The sequence below is a fragment of the Chrysemys picta genome, chromosome 2 (genome assembly GCF_011386835.1).
Source record: "Chrysemys picta bellii isolate R12L10 chromosome 2, ASM1138683v2, whole genome shotgun sequence".
Taxonomy (NCBI): Eukaryota; Metazoa; Chordata; order Testudines; family Emydidae; genus Chrysemys; species Chrysemys picta.
The window spans coordinates 157,860,462-157,872,838 of record NC_088792.1 but is presented as its reverse complement, the minus strand read 5'-3'; the positions used below and the strand labels follow the sequence as shown (position 1 = coordinate 157,872,838).

The 12,377-nt window shown below is 48.2% G+C and overlaps 1 protein-coding gene across 6 annotated transcripts in view; it reads right to left on the bottom strand.

Moving 5' to 3' along the window:
- LOXL2 (lysyl oxidase like 2) overlaps positions 1–12,377 on the bottom strand; it is a 100,276-nt gene that overhangs the window by 21,725 nt on the left and 66,174 nt on the right. For 5 of the 6 annotated variants that reach the window (XR_006172208.2, XM_005285147.5, XM_065584521.1 and 2 more), the window contains 2 exons: positions 7,797–7,948; positions 2,420–2,587 (listed from right to left, as the gene is read on the bottom strand). Coding sequence is in view for 5 of the 6 variants with exons in the window: in XM_005285147.5 (XP_005285204.1) it covers positions 2,420–2,587; positions 7,797–7,948 (320 nt within the window). In the remaining variant the exon portion in view is untranslated. Of the gene's footprint in view, positions 1–2,419; positions 2,588–7,796; positions 7,949–8,689; positions 8,825–12,377 lie in introns of those variants that run through there. The other variant, XM_065584523.1, reaches the window with a different exon arrangement.

Below are 12,377 nucleotides of genomic sequence, written 5' to 3'. Positions count from 1 at the left end.
GCGACTGGGAAGGACGGTGTTAGATGGATGCAGCTGCCCTGAGCTCTTGTACGCTAGCTTGGCAACTGCACAAGAAAATAAACTAAAAGAAGCAAAGCAGCGGCTTGTGAGGGTGGATTGCTAAACTAGCTGTGAATTCAAAGCCCGGCGTGAGAGAAATGACACCAATACCCCCGCCCCCCACCCCAATCCCTGAAGAATTAGGCCCTTCTGACCAGTGCTAGGACATGGGGGAGGGAGGATCCCCATCAACCTGAAGGCCTACAATGGCGGGAAATCATTGCCTGGAAGCATCATGGCTCAGGCTACAGGCCGCCAGTTTAGGGCATGAACCAGAAGAGCCCGAAGGCCATGAGGTTAGTGGCATCTCTGCCAGGCTACGCATCCCAAAGGTGGGCTGGTGGAACAACCGTGGCAGCCTCAACATACCAAAGGAGGGGAACAGCAACTCAGCCTTCCCCTCAAAGCACAGAGGGCAGGCCGGGTGGCTGGAGAGGGTAGTCGGCCTATCAAGTGGATTCCTGAAGACACCGGGGAAAAAGTGGCTGCATGGGCAAGCCCCTGAAGGAGGAACTGGATCCTAAGGGAGTGCAGAAAGGCCTCCCGGTCCGGTAGAACTGCTGCCAGATAAGGGGAGGCTGGGGAAAAAGCTTCTTTGCAGGGTCTCTGGCTACATTAACATAGGAGCATTGTGCAGCTTTGGCCGGCTCCCTCAAAAGCTTTGTATAGGAATTATGTTTGGATTGCCAGGGGCCCTGGGCCCCTCTATGCCGGAAGGTGGGTGGTCTGGGCCTCCCGCTTAGATGACAGCTATTTAATCTCAATGGTCTTCCAAGGACCTATACACTCCATCTCTGGCCCTGTTCGTTGCTCTACAACGTGACGTTGTCTAGAGTCTGCCATGTTCACTGGGCCTAATATTTAACATTCTCCATGGAGATCCCCGATGGAGTCGTTTATTACACAGAGACAATAACTCACCTACCACAGAGCGGCATTCAGGTTTTGCCTATCGTCTCACTTATCTTCAGAGCGAGCTACCCAATCCCCAGCAGGATGCGGGAGCTATTAGTCATTTTAAGGCCTCACTCTTTACTCACATTAAACAAGCCCAGGAAGGCAGCTGGTATTATTTTGTATTGTGTTTATTATGGTGAAGCAAGATCAGGGCCCCACTGTGCTAGGCACGGCGCACACACAGCGAGATGGTCCCCTTCCCTGAAAAGCTTGACATGTTTGCCTCAGCTCCGGACAAGGGTCTCTCTTGGGACAGGCCTCCGTTTCTGCCCCGTTCACTAGCTATATGGCCTGTCCGGCTTCCTTTATAGAGGTTGCATTCTGCCTCCCTAGTCTCCTACTGCCATTTCGTTTGGACAGGGTAACTCTCTGCTCCCTGTCCTAAGCGGTTCTGCAGCGTTCCTGCGGCCTGCTAAGCTGCTGCCACATTCTAGCCTAGAAGTGCAGGGCAGAGAAACTGATCCTATAGATAGTCTCTGTCAGTCAAAGTGCTGTGGGGCTCCCTTAGGATGGAAGTTGACAACAGAAACCAGCAGAAAAGGGGTTAGGCGCTGCACCCTTGAGATGCAAGTTTCCAGACGGTTTATTTTCCTTGGCAGCCCTGCCATTTCTGCCCTAGGGCAAGTGATATCATGGCTACTCTGGTGCCTACTATGGTGGCAGCCCTGTCCTGCACCTATCAGCCATGATATACTTTGTAGTGCATGATGCACCCAAGGCTAGACCAGATCATTTTGGATTCACCGTGCGATGGAGGCTGTGAGCAGTGCATTCCTGCAGAGGGCATTCGAGGAGCTTGTGTATTTGCTTTGGACGGTGACGGAGAGAGGTAGGAACCTACTTGCAGAGCATAACTGGTGTCAGCCCAGAGTAAAGGGGCCATCTAGATCAAAGAGTTCCCCTGGGGATTTAAAGAAACTCCCTCGGGCACCCTCAGGAAGCCTTAGTGCTGTCGGAAGTATAGTCCTGGCTCGTTGGCTGAAGGACGTATGTGACAGGCCCATGGGACCAACTGCTGGGAGCTAAGGGGCTGGATGGCTCCAGGGAATCTCTGCACTTGTGAGCAAAACCATTACCCTGTGATTGACGCTTGGGGGTTGTGTGTGGAACAGTGAGGCTCCCCACACAGCCTGGTGGATAACCCTCCTCCCCCCATCACCTACACCACCATCACTTCTGGCAGGCTCAGCAGGGAGGCCAAGGATAGAGTGGGCCCTATCCACACACCTCACAGGTGCTCCTGCTAGCCCAGGGTTGAGGTACGTGGGTAGGGCAGCGTGTGGGGGGAGGGTGCCCGGATGCTGCCTGTGCGGTACCTGCTCTCTGGATAAACACAGGGCTGAGGCAAAAGGTCACCTCGCTCCTCTCTGCCCAGAGCACACGCCACAGAGAGGAGACGTACCTGAAAGGCGTGACTGGCGAAGCCTAGGCCTAGCTGGCGACACACCACCATGGCTTCCACGGTGCTCCAGTTCTGGCTGCAGACAGTCCCCCACTTCAGAGTGCCATTGCGCTGCATGAGGACTTCGACCCGGCCCTCATAGGGGTTACGGCCACCGCTCAGACGCAGCTGCAGATGATCAAGGAAAGAGAGGAATCATCTCATCGGCTCTCTGAAAGCATCTGCCAGGAATTTCCCAACTGACCTAGTTCCACGTCTGAACAGAGACAGGCTCGCAGATGTGGGCAGCAAAACACATTCGCTCGTATCTAAGTGAGTGATTTATAAAAGGACCATCCCAGCTGGTGGCACGTGGGACAGTTTGCAATGAAGCTACAGCAGCTGGCGAGGGAAAAGTTCAGATCCTTCTAGTCTCGCTGTGGTTTTAGGGTTAAAACCTGGCACTGGACTGGGACTCAGGAGATCAGGTTCAATTCCTGGTTCTGCCACCGACTCCACATGTGACCTGGCGCAAGTCAATTCAGTTCTGCAGCTGTAAAGTGGGGATGATAATACGTCCTTCTCCAACCCTTAGGGACATGGGTCTGATCCAAACAGGTAAAGCCTATCTAGTCCAGTATCCTGTCTCTGACAGTGGCTACCAGGGCCGGCTCTAGGCACCAGCAAAACAAGCTGGTGCTTGGGGCAGCACATTTTTAGGGGCGGCATTCTGGCGCGGGCCATGCCGCCCCTAAAAATGTGCCCCGGCCGCCCTAACTCACCTCCGCTGCTGCCGCTCGCGCCCCGCTGCTCGCCCTCCCTCCCAGGCTCTCAAACCCAGGAGGGAGGGGGAGATCCCGAGTGGCCGCGGCGCACACGCTGCTTCTCCCTCTCCCTCCCTCCCAGGCTTGAGAGCTTGGGGGGAGGAGACAGGGCTAGGGATTTGGGGAAGGGGCGGAGTTGAGGCGGGGCCGGGGGTGGGGTAAGAAAAAAACAGGGGGGGGGGGGGGGGGGAGGGAGGGCGGCCAAAATTGTTTTTGCTTGGGGCGGCAAAAATCCTAGAGCCGGCCCTGGTGGCTGCTACCGACTGAAGAAGGTGCAAGACACTGGGCAGTAGACAGTTTTAGGGTAACAGGCTCCCCAGGGAAAGTTTTCTCTAAGGTCAGTTTAAGCCCTGAAACAGGAGGCTTTCTATCCCTTTCAAACTCATGTTAAGATTACTATTGTCTTGTATTATTAGATTGGATAGTGAGTGCCTCTTGGCAGGGCCTGTCTCTCACTATGTGTTTGTACAGCACCTAGCACAATAGGGCCTAAGTGTGGGTTGGGGACTTTAGGCACGGCTATAATGGAAGTAATAAATAATGTCTCATCATGCTAAGCAGGGGCCTACACAAACTGCAGGACATGCTGGAATTATTAATATTTATTAAGCACTGAGCAGATACGTCACAAAATAATAATAAATAAGACAGCCCCTTGCACTTTTAGAGCACTTTGCATGCCTGGATCTCAAAGCTCTTTCCTAAAAGGTGGTCTCATTAGCCCCATTTTAGAGATGGAGAAACTGAGGCATGGAGAATGGAAGCGACTGACCAAGATCACACTGCAAGTCAGAGGCACTGCTGAGAATACAACGCAGAACACCACACCCCTCCCTGTTTTCTAAACCCTAGCAGGCCCTCTAGCTTATCCACATGAAACCATTAATAAACTCAGCTTGGCCAATCTTAGCACATTTTTCAATGACATTATTATTTCTGTTTCCCTTCCCACCCATTCTCTTGTCCATTTAGACAGAAGCAGAAACAGGGCAGAAACAGTCTCGTCCTAGGTGATTCTCTAGTGCCTAGCACAATACAATAGGCCAGGGGTTGGCAACGCGGCTCGCCAGTGTAAACACCCTGGCGGGCCGGGCCAGTTTATTTACCTGCTGACGCGGCAGGTTCGGCCGATCGCAGCCCCCACTGGCCGTGGTTCACCGTCCCGGGCTAATGGGGGCGGCGGGAATTGGCGCGGGATGTGCTGGCTGCAGCTTCCCGCTGCCCCCATTGGCCCGGGACAGCGAACTGCGGCCAGTGAGGGCCGCGATCGGCCGAACCTGCCGCGTCAGCAGGTAAATAAACTGGCCTGGCCTGCCAGGGTGCTTACCCTGGCGAGCCGCGTGCCAAACGTTGCGACCCCTGCAATAGGCACTGCCATCATACAAACAACAAATAAAGGACATGCCCAAAACCTACGCACCACTTCTGTTCTGATGAAATCCTCAGGATAGGGCTTGAGTACGGCATGTGCAGACTCTTTGCACAGGGATGAATTTCACCCACAGGGAATACTCAATGGCATTAAGTGTAGGACTTTAATATCGCCAAGGAGCAGCCTAGCAGAAATTAGGAAGCACAGCATTTGGGGAATTATTGTTATGCTGCTCAAAACATATTTTGCTCTCTGGTCTAATATAATACAGATGTTAAAATTCATGGAACAAGAGTTTAGCCAAACGATTCTGACACAATCTCCGTTCTTGCTGGCAAGAGGGATCCCGAGTCAGTGTTTGAAGGTGAATTGAAGGGCTGTGGCAAAGCACCAGTGGTTAGTATGAATCTCTGCAAGAACCCACATGGACCAAGCCCCCATTCATACCCCCCCAGTCTTGGCTTTTTGCTTTGTAGAACAGATAATAATCCACACCCCACTGGATTAGTAAACAGTTCGACCACAGAAGTAACCTAGTCCGACACACATCTGTATATTCTTAACTTCTAATGAGAGTTGGGGGTCCCAGGACAAACCCACACGACAGTGTCATTGCTGTGCAGACTTGTGCAGGGAGAAGGAAGGGAAACACCACCCATATGTGACAGCACTTTTGTTGTAAATGCAACTGGTGGTTTATGCTGGAGGCATTTCTGTGCTGCTCATCACCATGGTATCGGAGTGTCTCCCCCTGAGGGAAAGGTGTGTTCTTACCCTCCTTTTATAGATGGGGAAACGAAGACAGGGAGAGGTTAACGCCCAAGTATCAGAAATGGTCTCTATGTCCCCCAGTCTTTCGCTGCCCAGCTTTAGACAAAGTCTCTGATTTTTAGCAGTACCAAGCACCAGTGGCTTCCATCAAGTGAAATCAGGCCCCAGGTGTATAAAGCTGGGCACCCAAAAAAACCCCACAGAGACACAAAATTAGAGGCTGCTTTAAAAATCTGGCCCTAGGTGACCTGTGCAGGGTTACCCACGACATTTGTATTAGAGCCGAGAATGCAACCCTAATCAAGTAACTTAACCAATCAACCATCCTTCCTCTCAGTATGAAACATCTTCATATCCTGATGGAGCTTAAATGTAGTTAGCACAAGGCCGACTCAGATGCAAAACTTCAACTCTGGATGTCTGCCCCGTGAAATAAATGTGACTGTTCACTGCTCTAGCTCCCTTTTGGTCTTTCTTGAGAAAAATCTTAGTTGCTCACAGGGTGAGATGCCCCACTATGCGGAGAGCCAACACAGGTACCATTTAAGCCCTATTTTGAAGGTTAAAGTGGGACTTAAGTGGTCCACAGACCTTGGGCCGGGCCCATTGCTGAGAGGTTCATTTGACACAGACACGAAGTAGCAGAACCTTCCTCCTGAGCAGGTGCAATGCCAGAATGAGACACACAAGGCTTACTTTGAGACACAGCATGTCCGGGGCAGGATTTTCTTTAGAAGGCACAATTGCCAAAACCAGTTATTTCCCCAGAATATTTTTCGGGACTGGAAAAACATAGCCCCAGGAAAACCATTTGGTTCCTCTTCCAAAAGCTATTTGATTGCAGCTCCAAAGTAACAAGTAGTTCCAGTATTTTGTCTTTCAGAAATGTGAAATACAAATATTATCTTGAGGCCAGCGATCACATGGCTTCAATCTTAACTGCATAATCTCTGACACACGGCAGCTCATTAAAGTCATAGGACGCTTTGTTTTCCCTTGAGACAACCATGCCATGTATTAGCATTTCTCGGCAAAACTTATTCTATATTTCCTCTCCTAGCCTCCAGTCTAGTTTTACAAAAACATTGTTTTAGGACATATGCCTTGTACAAAGATAGCGGGACATGAAAGATGGATTATATCCTGTGCAGGCTGATTGGAGTATTAAAGATCTATCCCGCCTCCACAAACTACTAGACTAAATGACAGTAGGTACCCCAGGTTAGAGTCTTTAAAAACTGCTTTCCCATCAACAGCTTAACGGAGGGTCATGTGTATTGGGCTACCAGAAGTCAAGGGTGATGGGGTTAATATTTAAGCAATAATGATTTTAGCTCTGCTTGACTTAAATCTATTGCAAAGCTGGATAGGCTACTTTGTACACTGTACTTCCTTCTGTTTCAGTGAATTCTAATTCTATATATTGAGTCCAGAGGAGACCAACAAAAACCATACAAGGTTTAGAAAACCTGACCTGTGAAGAAAGGTTAAAAGACCTGGGCATGTTTAGTCTTGAGAAAAGAAGACTGAAGGGGGGACCTGCTAACAGTCTTCCAATATGTTAAGGGCTGTTACAAAGAGGACGGCGATCAATTGTTGTCATGTCCACTGAAGGTAAGACAAGAAGCAATGGGCTTACTCTTCAGCAAGGGAGATTTAGGTCAGATATTAGGAAAAAATGTCTAACTCTAAGGACAGTTAAGCTCTGGAACAGGCTGCCCAGGGAGGTGGTGGAATCCCCTCACGGGAGGTTTCTAAGAACAGATTGGACAAACATCTGTCAGGGATGCTCTAGGTTTACTTGGTCCTGCCTCAGTGCAAGGGGCTGGACTTGATGACCTCTCCAGGTCCCTTCCAGCTTGACATTTCTAGGATTCTATGATATACTAGAGGCAGACAGACCTATTAAATAATCTGGGATAAAATTTTCAGAAGCATTTAAATGACATCAGCTCCCAAGTCCCATTGTCAAAAAGTGATCTAGGCACCTGTTGCCTTTCACTGAGATGTAGGTGCCTAAGTGCCTAACGGCCAGATTTTCAAATGTATTTAGACACCCGAAGATGCAGATAAGTGCTTTTGAAAAATCCCACTAGGCACCTAGCTGCAACGTTAGGTGCCTAAATCCCTTTAAAATCTGGTCCTAAGTCACTATTGAAAATGGGACTTAAGCATTACCCCATGTCCCTCTCATTGTTAACACAGGGATTATGCCCAACTGTGCATTTCATAGTTTTTTATCTGGCCTAGTTTTATGTCTCAACTGATGGGGCTTCCACCACTTCCTTTGGGTCAGTATTCCCACAAACACTTTGAGATCATAATAGGTACTCGGCTACTATAGTGAAGATGGCCATATAAGTAGAGAGAGAGAGAGAGAGTTACTAAACACATTGTATTCTTGTTACATCCACATAATTTGACTTCTCACCTGATTCTGGAAACCCATGGCTGGAACATTGCACCTTACAGCAGCATCTTCTTCATGGTTACAAGTCAGTGACTCTGTGTTGAACTTGCAGTCCGTGATGGATTTTTCAAACCCAGTACAGTCTATTTCATTTAGGTGAATGGGACCCATTCCTTTAAGAGAAAGAAATACAGAATGGTCATTTTCCTGACAGCCCCTCCCCGGAGAGGGAAGCTGAAATCAGTAAAAGTTTATATTATTGCAAATGATCAACATGGAATCCAGCATTCGACACACCAGCCCGAAAGGATTTCAGTTGATTTCTGCTAAGGTCATCTTGCTGCTTGTTTTTACTGTTAAAAAATTATTTCCAGTAGTCTAAGATTTTCAAGTGTGCCAGAAATAAAAGAAAAGCCAAGTTTCCATTGCTCTGCAATTTACAAACTTCAGCTGGAGAAATTTTAAAAATATGACCCAGTTTTTTGGTCCTGGTTTTATCGGACAGGAACCTGCAGTTGATCAAGCCCTGACATTTTAAGTGGGGACTGTGACAAAGTACTGTCCTTGACTCCGTGGGTCCTGCGTTTCCTGGTGGATTTTGCACGGTGACCCTTCACGTAGCCTCTCTCTCTCTCTACAGGCAAGGGGTCACAGCTTACTGAGCCATATTCATCATAAGCCAACAAGGGAGGTGAGGAGAAGCAGCCCTCCCTCGCACAGTCTCGGTTGTCTCCCAGTCTCAGTGATTAATCAGGGAGGGGAAAGGGAAGCCTGGGCCCACCCTCTACTCCGGGCTCCAGCCCAGGGACCCTAAAATTAGCAGCTATGGAAGTGGACTTTGGAAATAGGACGTGTACAATTCCCTGGGCCACTTCTCCACAGCAGCCCCCACTCAATATCTCCTTCACCGTTACCTCAGGGCCTCCTTCCTTGCACCTGATATGGATTTGTACTGCTTCGTTCCTCCAGCAGCGCAGCTCCCTCCTACAGCTCCTGGCACCCACACCTCACTGACTAACTGGGAGGCTTTTAACTAGTTTAAGCCAGCCCTTGATTGGCTTCAGATGTCCCAATCAATCTAGCTGTCTCCACTGCCTTCTAGAAGGATCTTAATTGGCCCCAGGTGTCTTGATTAACCTGGAGCAACTGCCATTTGGTTACCATGGTACCAGGGATTTGTTTAGCCTGGGGCTAACATACCTGTTCCTCACTACTTTACTGTAGCCATCTGGCCTTGCCCCATCACAGGACATATATACATGTGCCAGGGCAAGAAAACGAAGTATGCAGATCCTTATAAAAACTCAGCCAAACAAGTAATCTCAAATACAGGTGTGCAGCCCAAGATTCCAAGAGCACCGACATTAACAAGGATTGGGAGACTGATCTTTAATTATCATCATTTGAACTATCTCTGGGCATTTCTATAGCAGGAGTCACCGTATTGTCTAGGCCTGGGGATAGGCGTATGTTCAAATTTCTCTTCTACTTGACCTGCAGAGAATACTAAAATACCCACAGGTAATCAATAGTTGATCCAATGACACTTGAAACAGTGTGGTTCCTAGCATGACAAATGACTGCACAGAGCTGCATCTTGCACCAAGTAATGCCACATCATTCTTCAGCAAGAGACAGCAGAAAAGCACGAACACACAATGCTCCCTAGTGGTTACTCTCCTATCCAGGACCTGGGTTCAATAGCTGGTCAGGGATAGAGGTTTTCCCCTGCTCTTGGTGGATGGCATCAGATAATCCAGTAGGTCTTTTCCATCTCCTAGGACTTGCCCTACTGGATCAGACCTGAGATCTATGCAGTTCAGTAGTCTCTGTCTGATAGTGACCGCCAACAGGTGTCAGAACCTCGTAGTAGCAGATGTGGGATAATCTGCCCCACATATTAGGTCTCATCTTAGTCTCTGACAGATCTCTAATTCCTGTGATTGTCTATGAGAAGAGAGCGAAAAGACAAACACTTCTGAACTTTGCTTTGGAGTGTGTGTGTGTGTGTGTGTGTGTGTCTCTCTCTCTCTCTCTCTCTCAACAACTGGCAGGTGGCACATTCTTCAGATGAATCATGTCAGTGTAGTCCACAGACAGCTATGCACATCTGACCCAGAGGTGTTCCAGCCACTCTTTGCTGAAGGAGTCCACCCACTGTTACTAAACACAAGTTACCTTCCCCCACCTCTTTAGTCAGCCCTTAGCCTTTGAGGTGGATGTTAAGAGGAGCAGATGTCGGAAATGGCAAGCACTCCAAAGTCATCCCTGTCTTTTAATATATGTATAGCATAGAACAATGGGCACAAGGCTGGTCCATTTGTAACCATCACCTTGGAAAAACTGAAGATGTCCTGTGAGCACGTACTAGCAAGTGGGCAAACCAAGGGGAGAACGGCAATGCTTGTGTCACCACTATCGACCGCCACAGTTGATTTCTTATTCCCCGTTGCTGGTTTTATTACAGTAGGACCCAACTCAAATCAGGGCCCCATTAAGCTCCACATATAACCAGTAAGAAAAAGTCCCTGCCCTGAAGAATGTGTAATCTTTAAGGACCAGACAAAGGCAATATTATCATCCTCATCTTACAGCTGGAGAATTGAGAAAGAGCAATTAAAGGACTTGCCCAAGGTCACCCAGGGAGTCTGTGGCAGGAAGAACTACAGATCTCCTGACTCACAGTCCAATGCCTTAACCACAAGGCCATCCTTGTTTGGGCCTCATTAAAGAATAAGCTTACCCATCTCCATAGCTATTCCTTTTAACCTGAGCCTCAAAGGAAAGGGCTGACTAAGGAATGCAGAGGCGGGTAACCAGTTTACCAGCAGCGGTAGGAACTCTTTCTTGGAAAGCTCCTACCTCCACCCTTCTACTAAATTTAAGTGCTAGCCAGAAAGTAGAGGCGGGAACACCTTTGGCTCAGACGTGCATAAATCGCTGTGGTTCAACGATCTATGTGGAGAACTTGCCACCTGTTCAGACTTCTGCTGAGTCACAGCAGAGACTGGTAAAGAGGGGGTCAGTAGCAGAATCCAGAAGCATGTTTCTATTCACTGCTCCTTTCTTCTCCTCAGAGCAATCACAGGGACGAAAAATGGAAAGAGCCAATTAAATCACCTGACTTGATATCCGAATAGTTCTCTTCCAACACTCAGAACTCTGTATTTTGCTGTTTCAAGAGGGCAAAGGATTAGATTTTTTAAAAAGGGAAAACAACGATGGAGGTAAAGGGGGAAATGTATTTGTGCTGGTTTTTACTACTTTATCACATTAAAATCCTTGTAATCTACATCTGCAGAAGGTGAAATTGGCACAAGTGTTCTGCCCTCTGTGAAATAGCTCAAGAAGAAATTACAGTTTGATCTCGTCAACAATTGCACCCATTCTGGAGTCTGAAGAGTTTCGGACTGGAGGGGCTTAATGCAAATATTTCACACAGCTCTCAGTAGGATCCCCCATTTGACTGAATTTTACCCACCATGCATTGTGCCCCACTCAAGCCAACTCCCATGTCCCCAAGGTTTCTGAAGCCTTTGATCAACACTGTAGATTGGAAAACCCGGGAGCGGGGGGGAGGGGGGGGGGGAAATTTTGTCCAACAGAAAAACCCTTTTTCGGTGCATGTTGCAATGCCTCCAGTTGGGACTCTGTAATTAACACATGTACTGAGCGGAACACACAGAAAACAGAGCTCTCCAGTAAGGTCCTAATTATAACGGAAATTGCAAGCCTTCCCTCCCCCTGCTTGTAATATTTGTATTGGAACGAAACGTTTCATATACGTCAGATGGTATAAGGACAACATTTATGTGTGTTGCACTTCCGAACCCTTCCCAAAGGGTGTAGTTAGTATGAGGTCCAGGGAAGGGAATGCACTTAATGTTATACCAGCTAGACTGCGTGAAGCACTAGACCACCATACAGGCTATATCATCCAAAAGGCATTTCTATCTTGAGCTCCTAAAATTCTATGACCCTACATTCCTAGCTTGCCTACAGCTCTCACTGAAGCCAACAGTCTGGCCCCAGCTTCTGCAGAAGCCAATGGAAGGCTTTACAAATTAAAAAAAGGAGACTAACAATGGAAGCCAAAGAGAATGTGTCTATCTGTTCTGGTTTCTCTCTCATATTAAAATCCTTCTTGTGCTCTACATCTGGAGAGGGTGACACTGATGTAATAATTTTGCCCTCTGTTACAGATATCAGGGAACCTGGATGGTTTAGATCTTGCCCAAGATTGTCGGATGGATTGGGTCCTAAGTTTCTTTCCCCCTAGAAAATCTAAACACACACACACACACACACACACACACACACACACACACACACACACACACACACACACAAATAATTGAAGAGAGAGAAAAGAGGCAGGGAAAAGGAGCAGGGACCAAGGCTCTTTGATTCACCTCACCCCTGCAAATTTTGTCCTTCTCTGTTAAGTCTCTTTGCTGACTCCGCATGTCAAAGACCGACCCCCTTGGCACTGGAATGTTTCCATGTTGCAGGACAGTCTGTGCTGAAAGTTGCTGATAAAATGGAAAAACAGGGCTATATTTTTTCTGGGCAAAGGAGTGACTTCGTATAGCTGCATAGGCG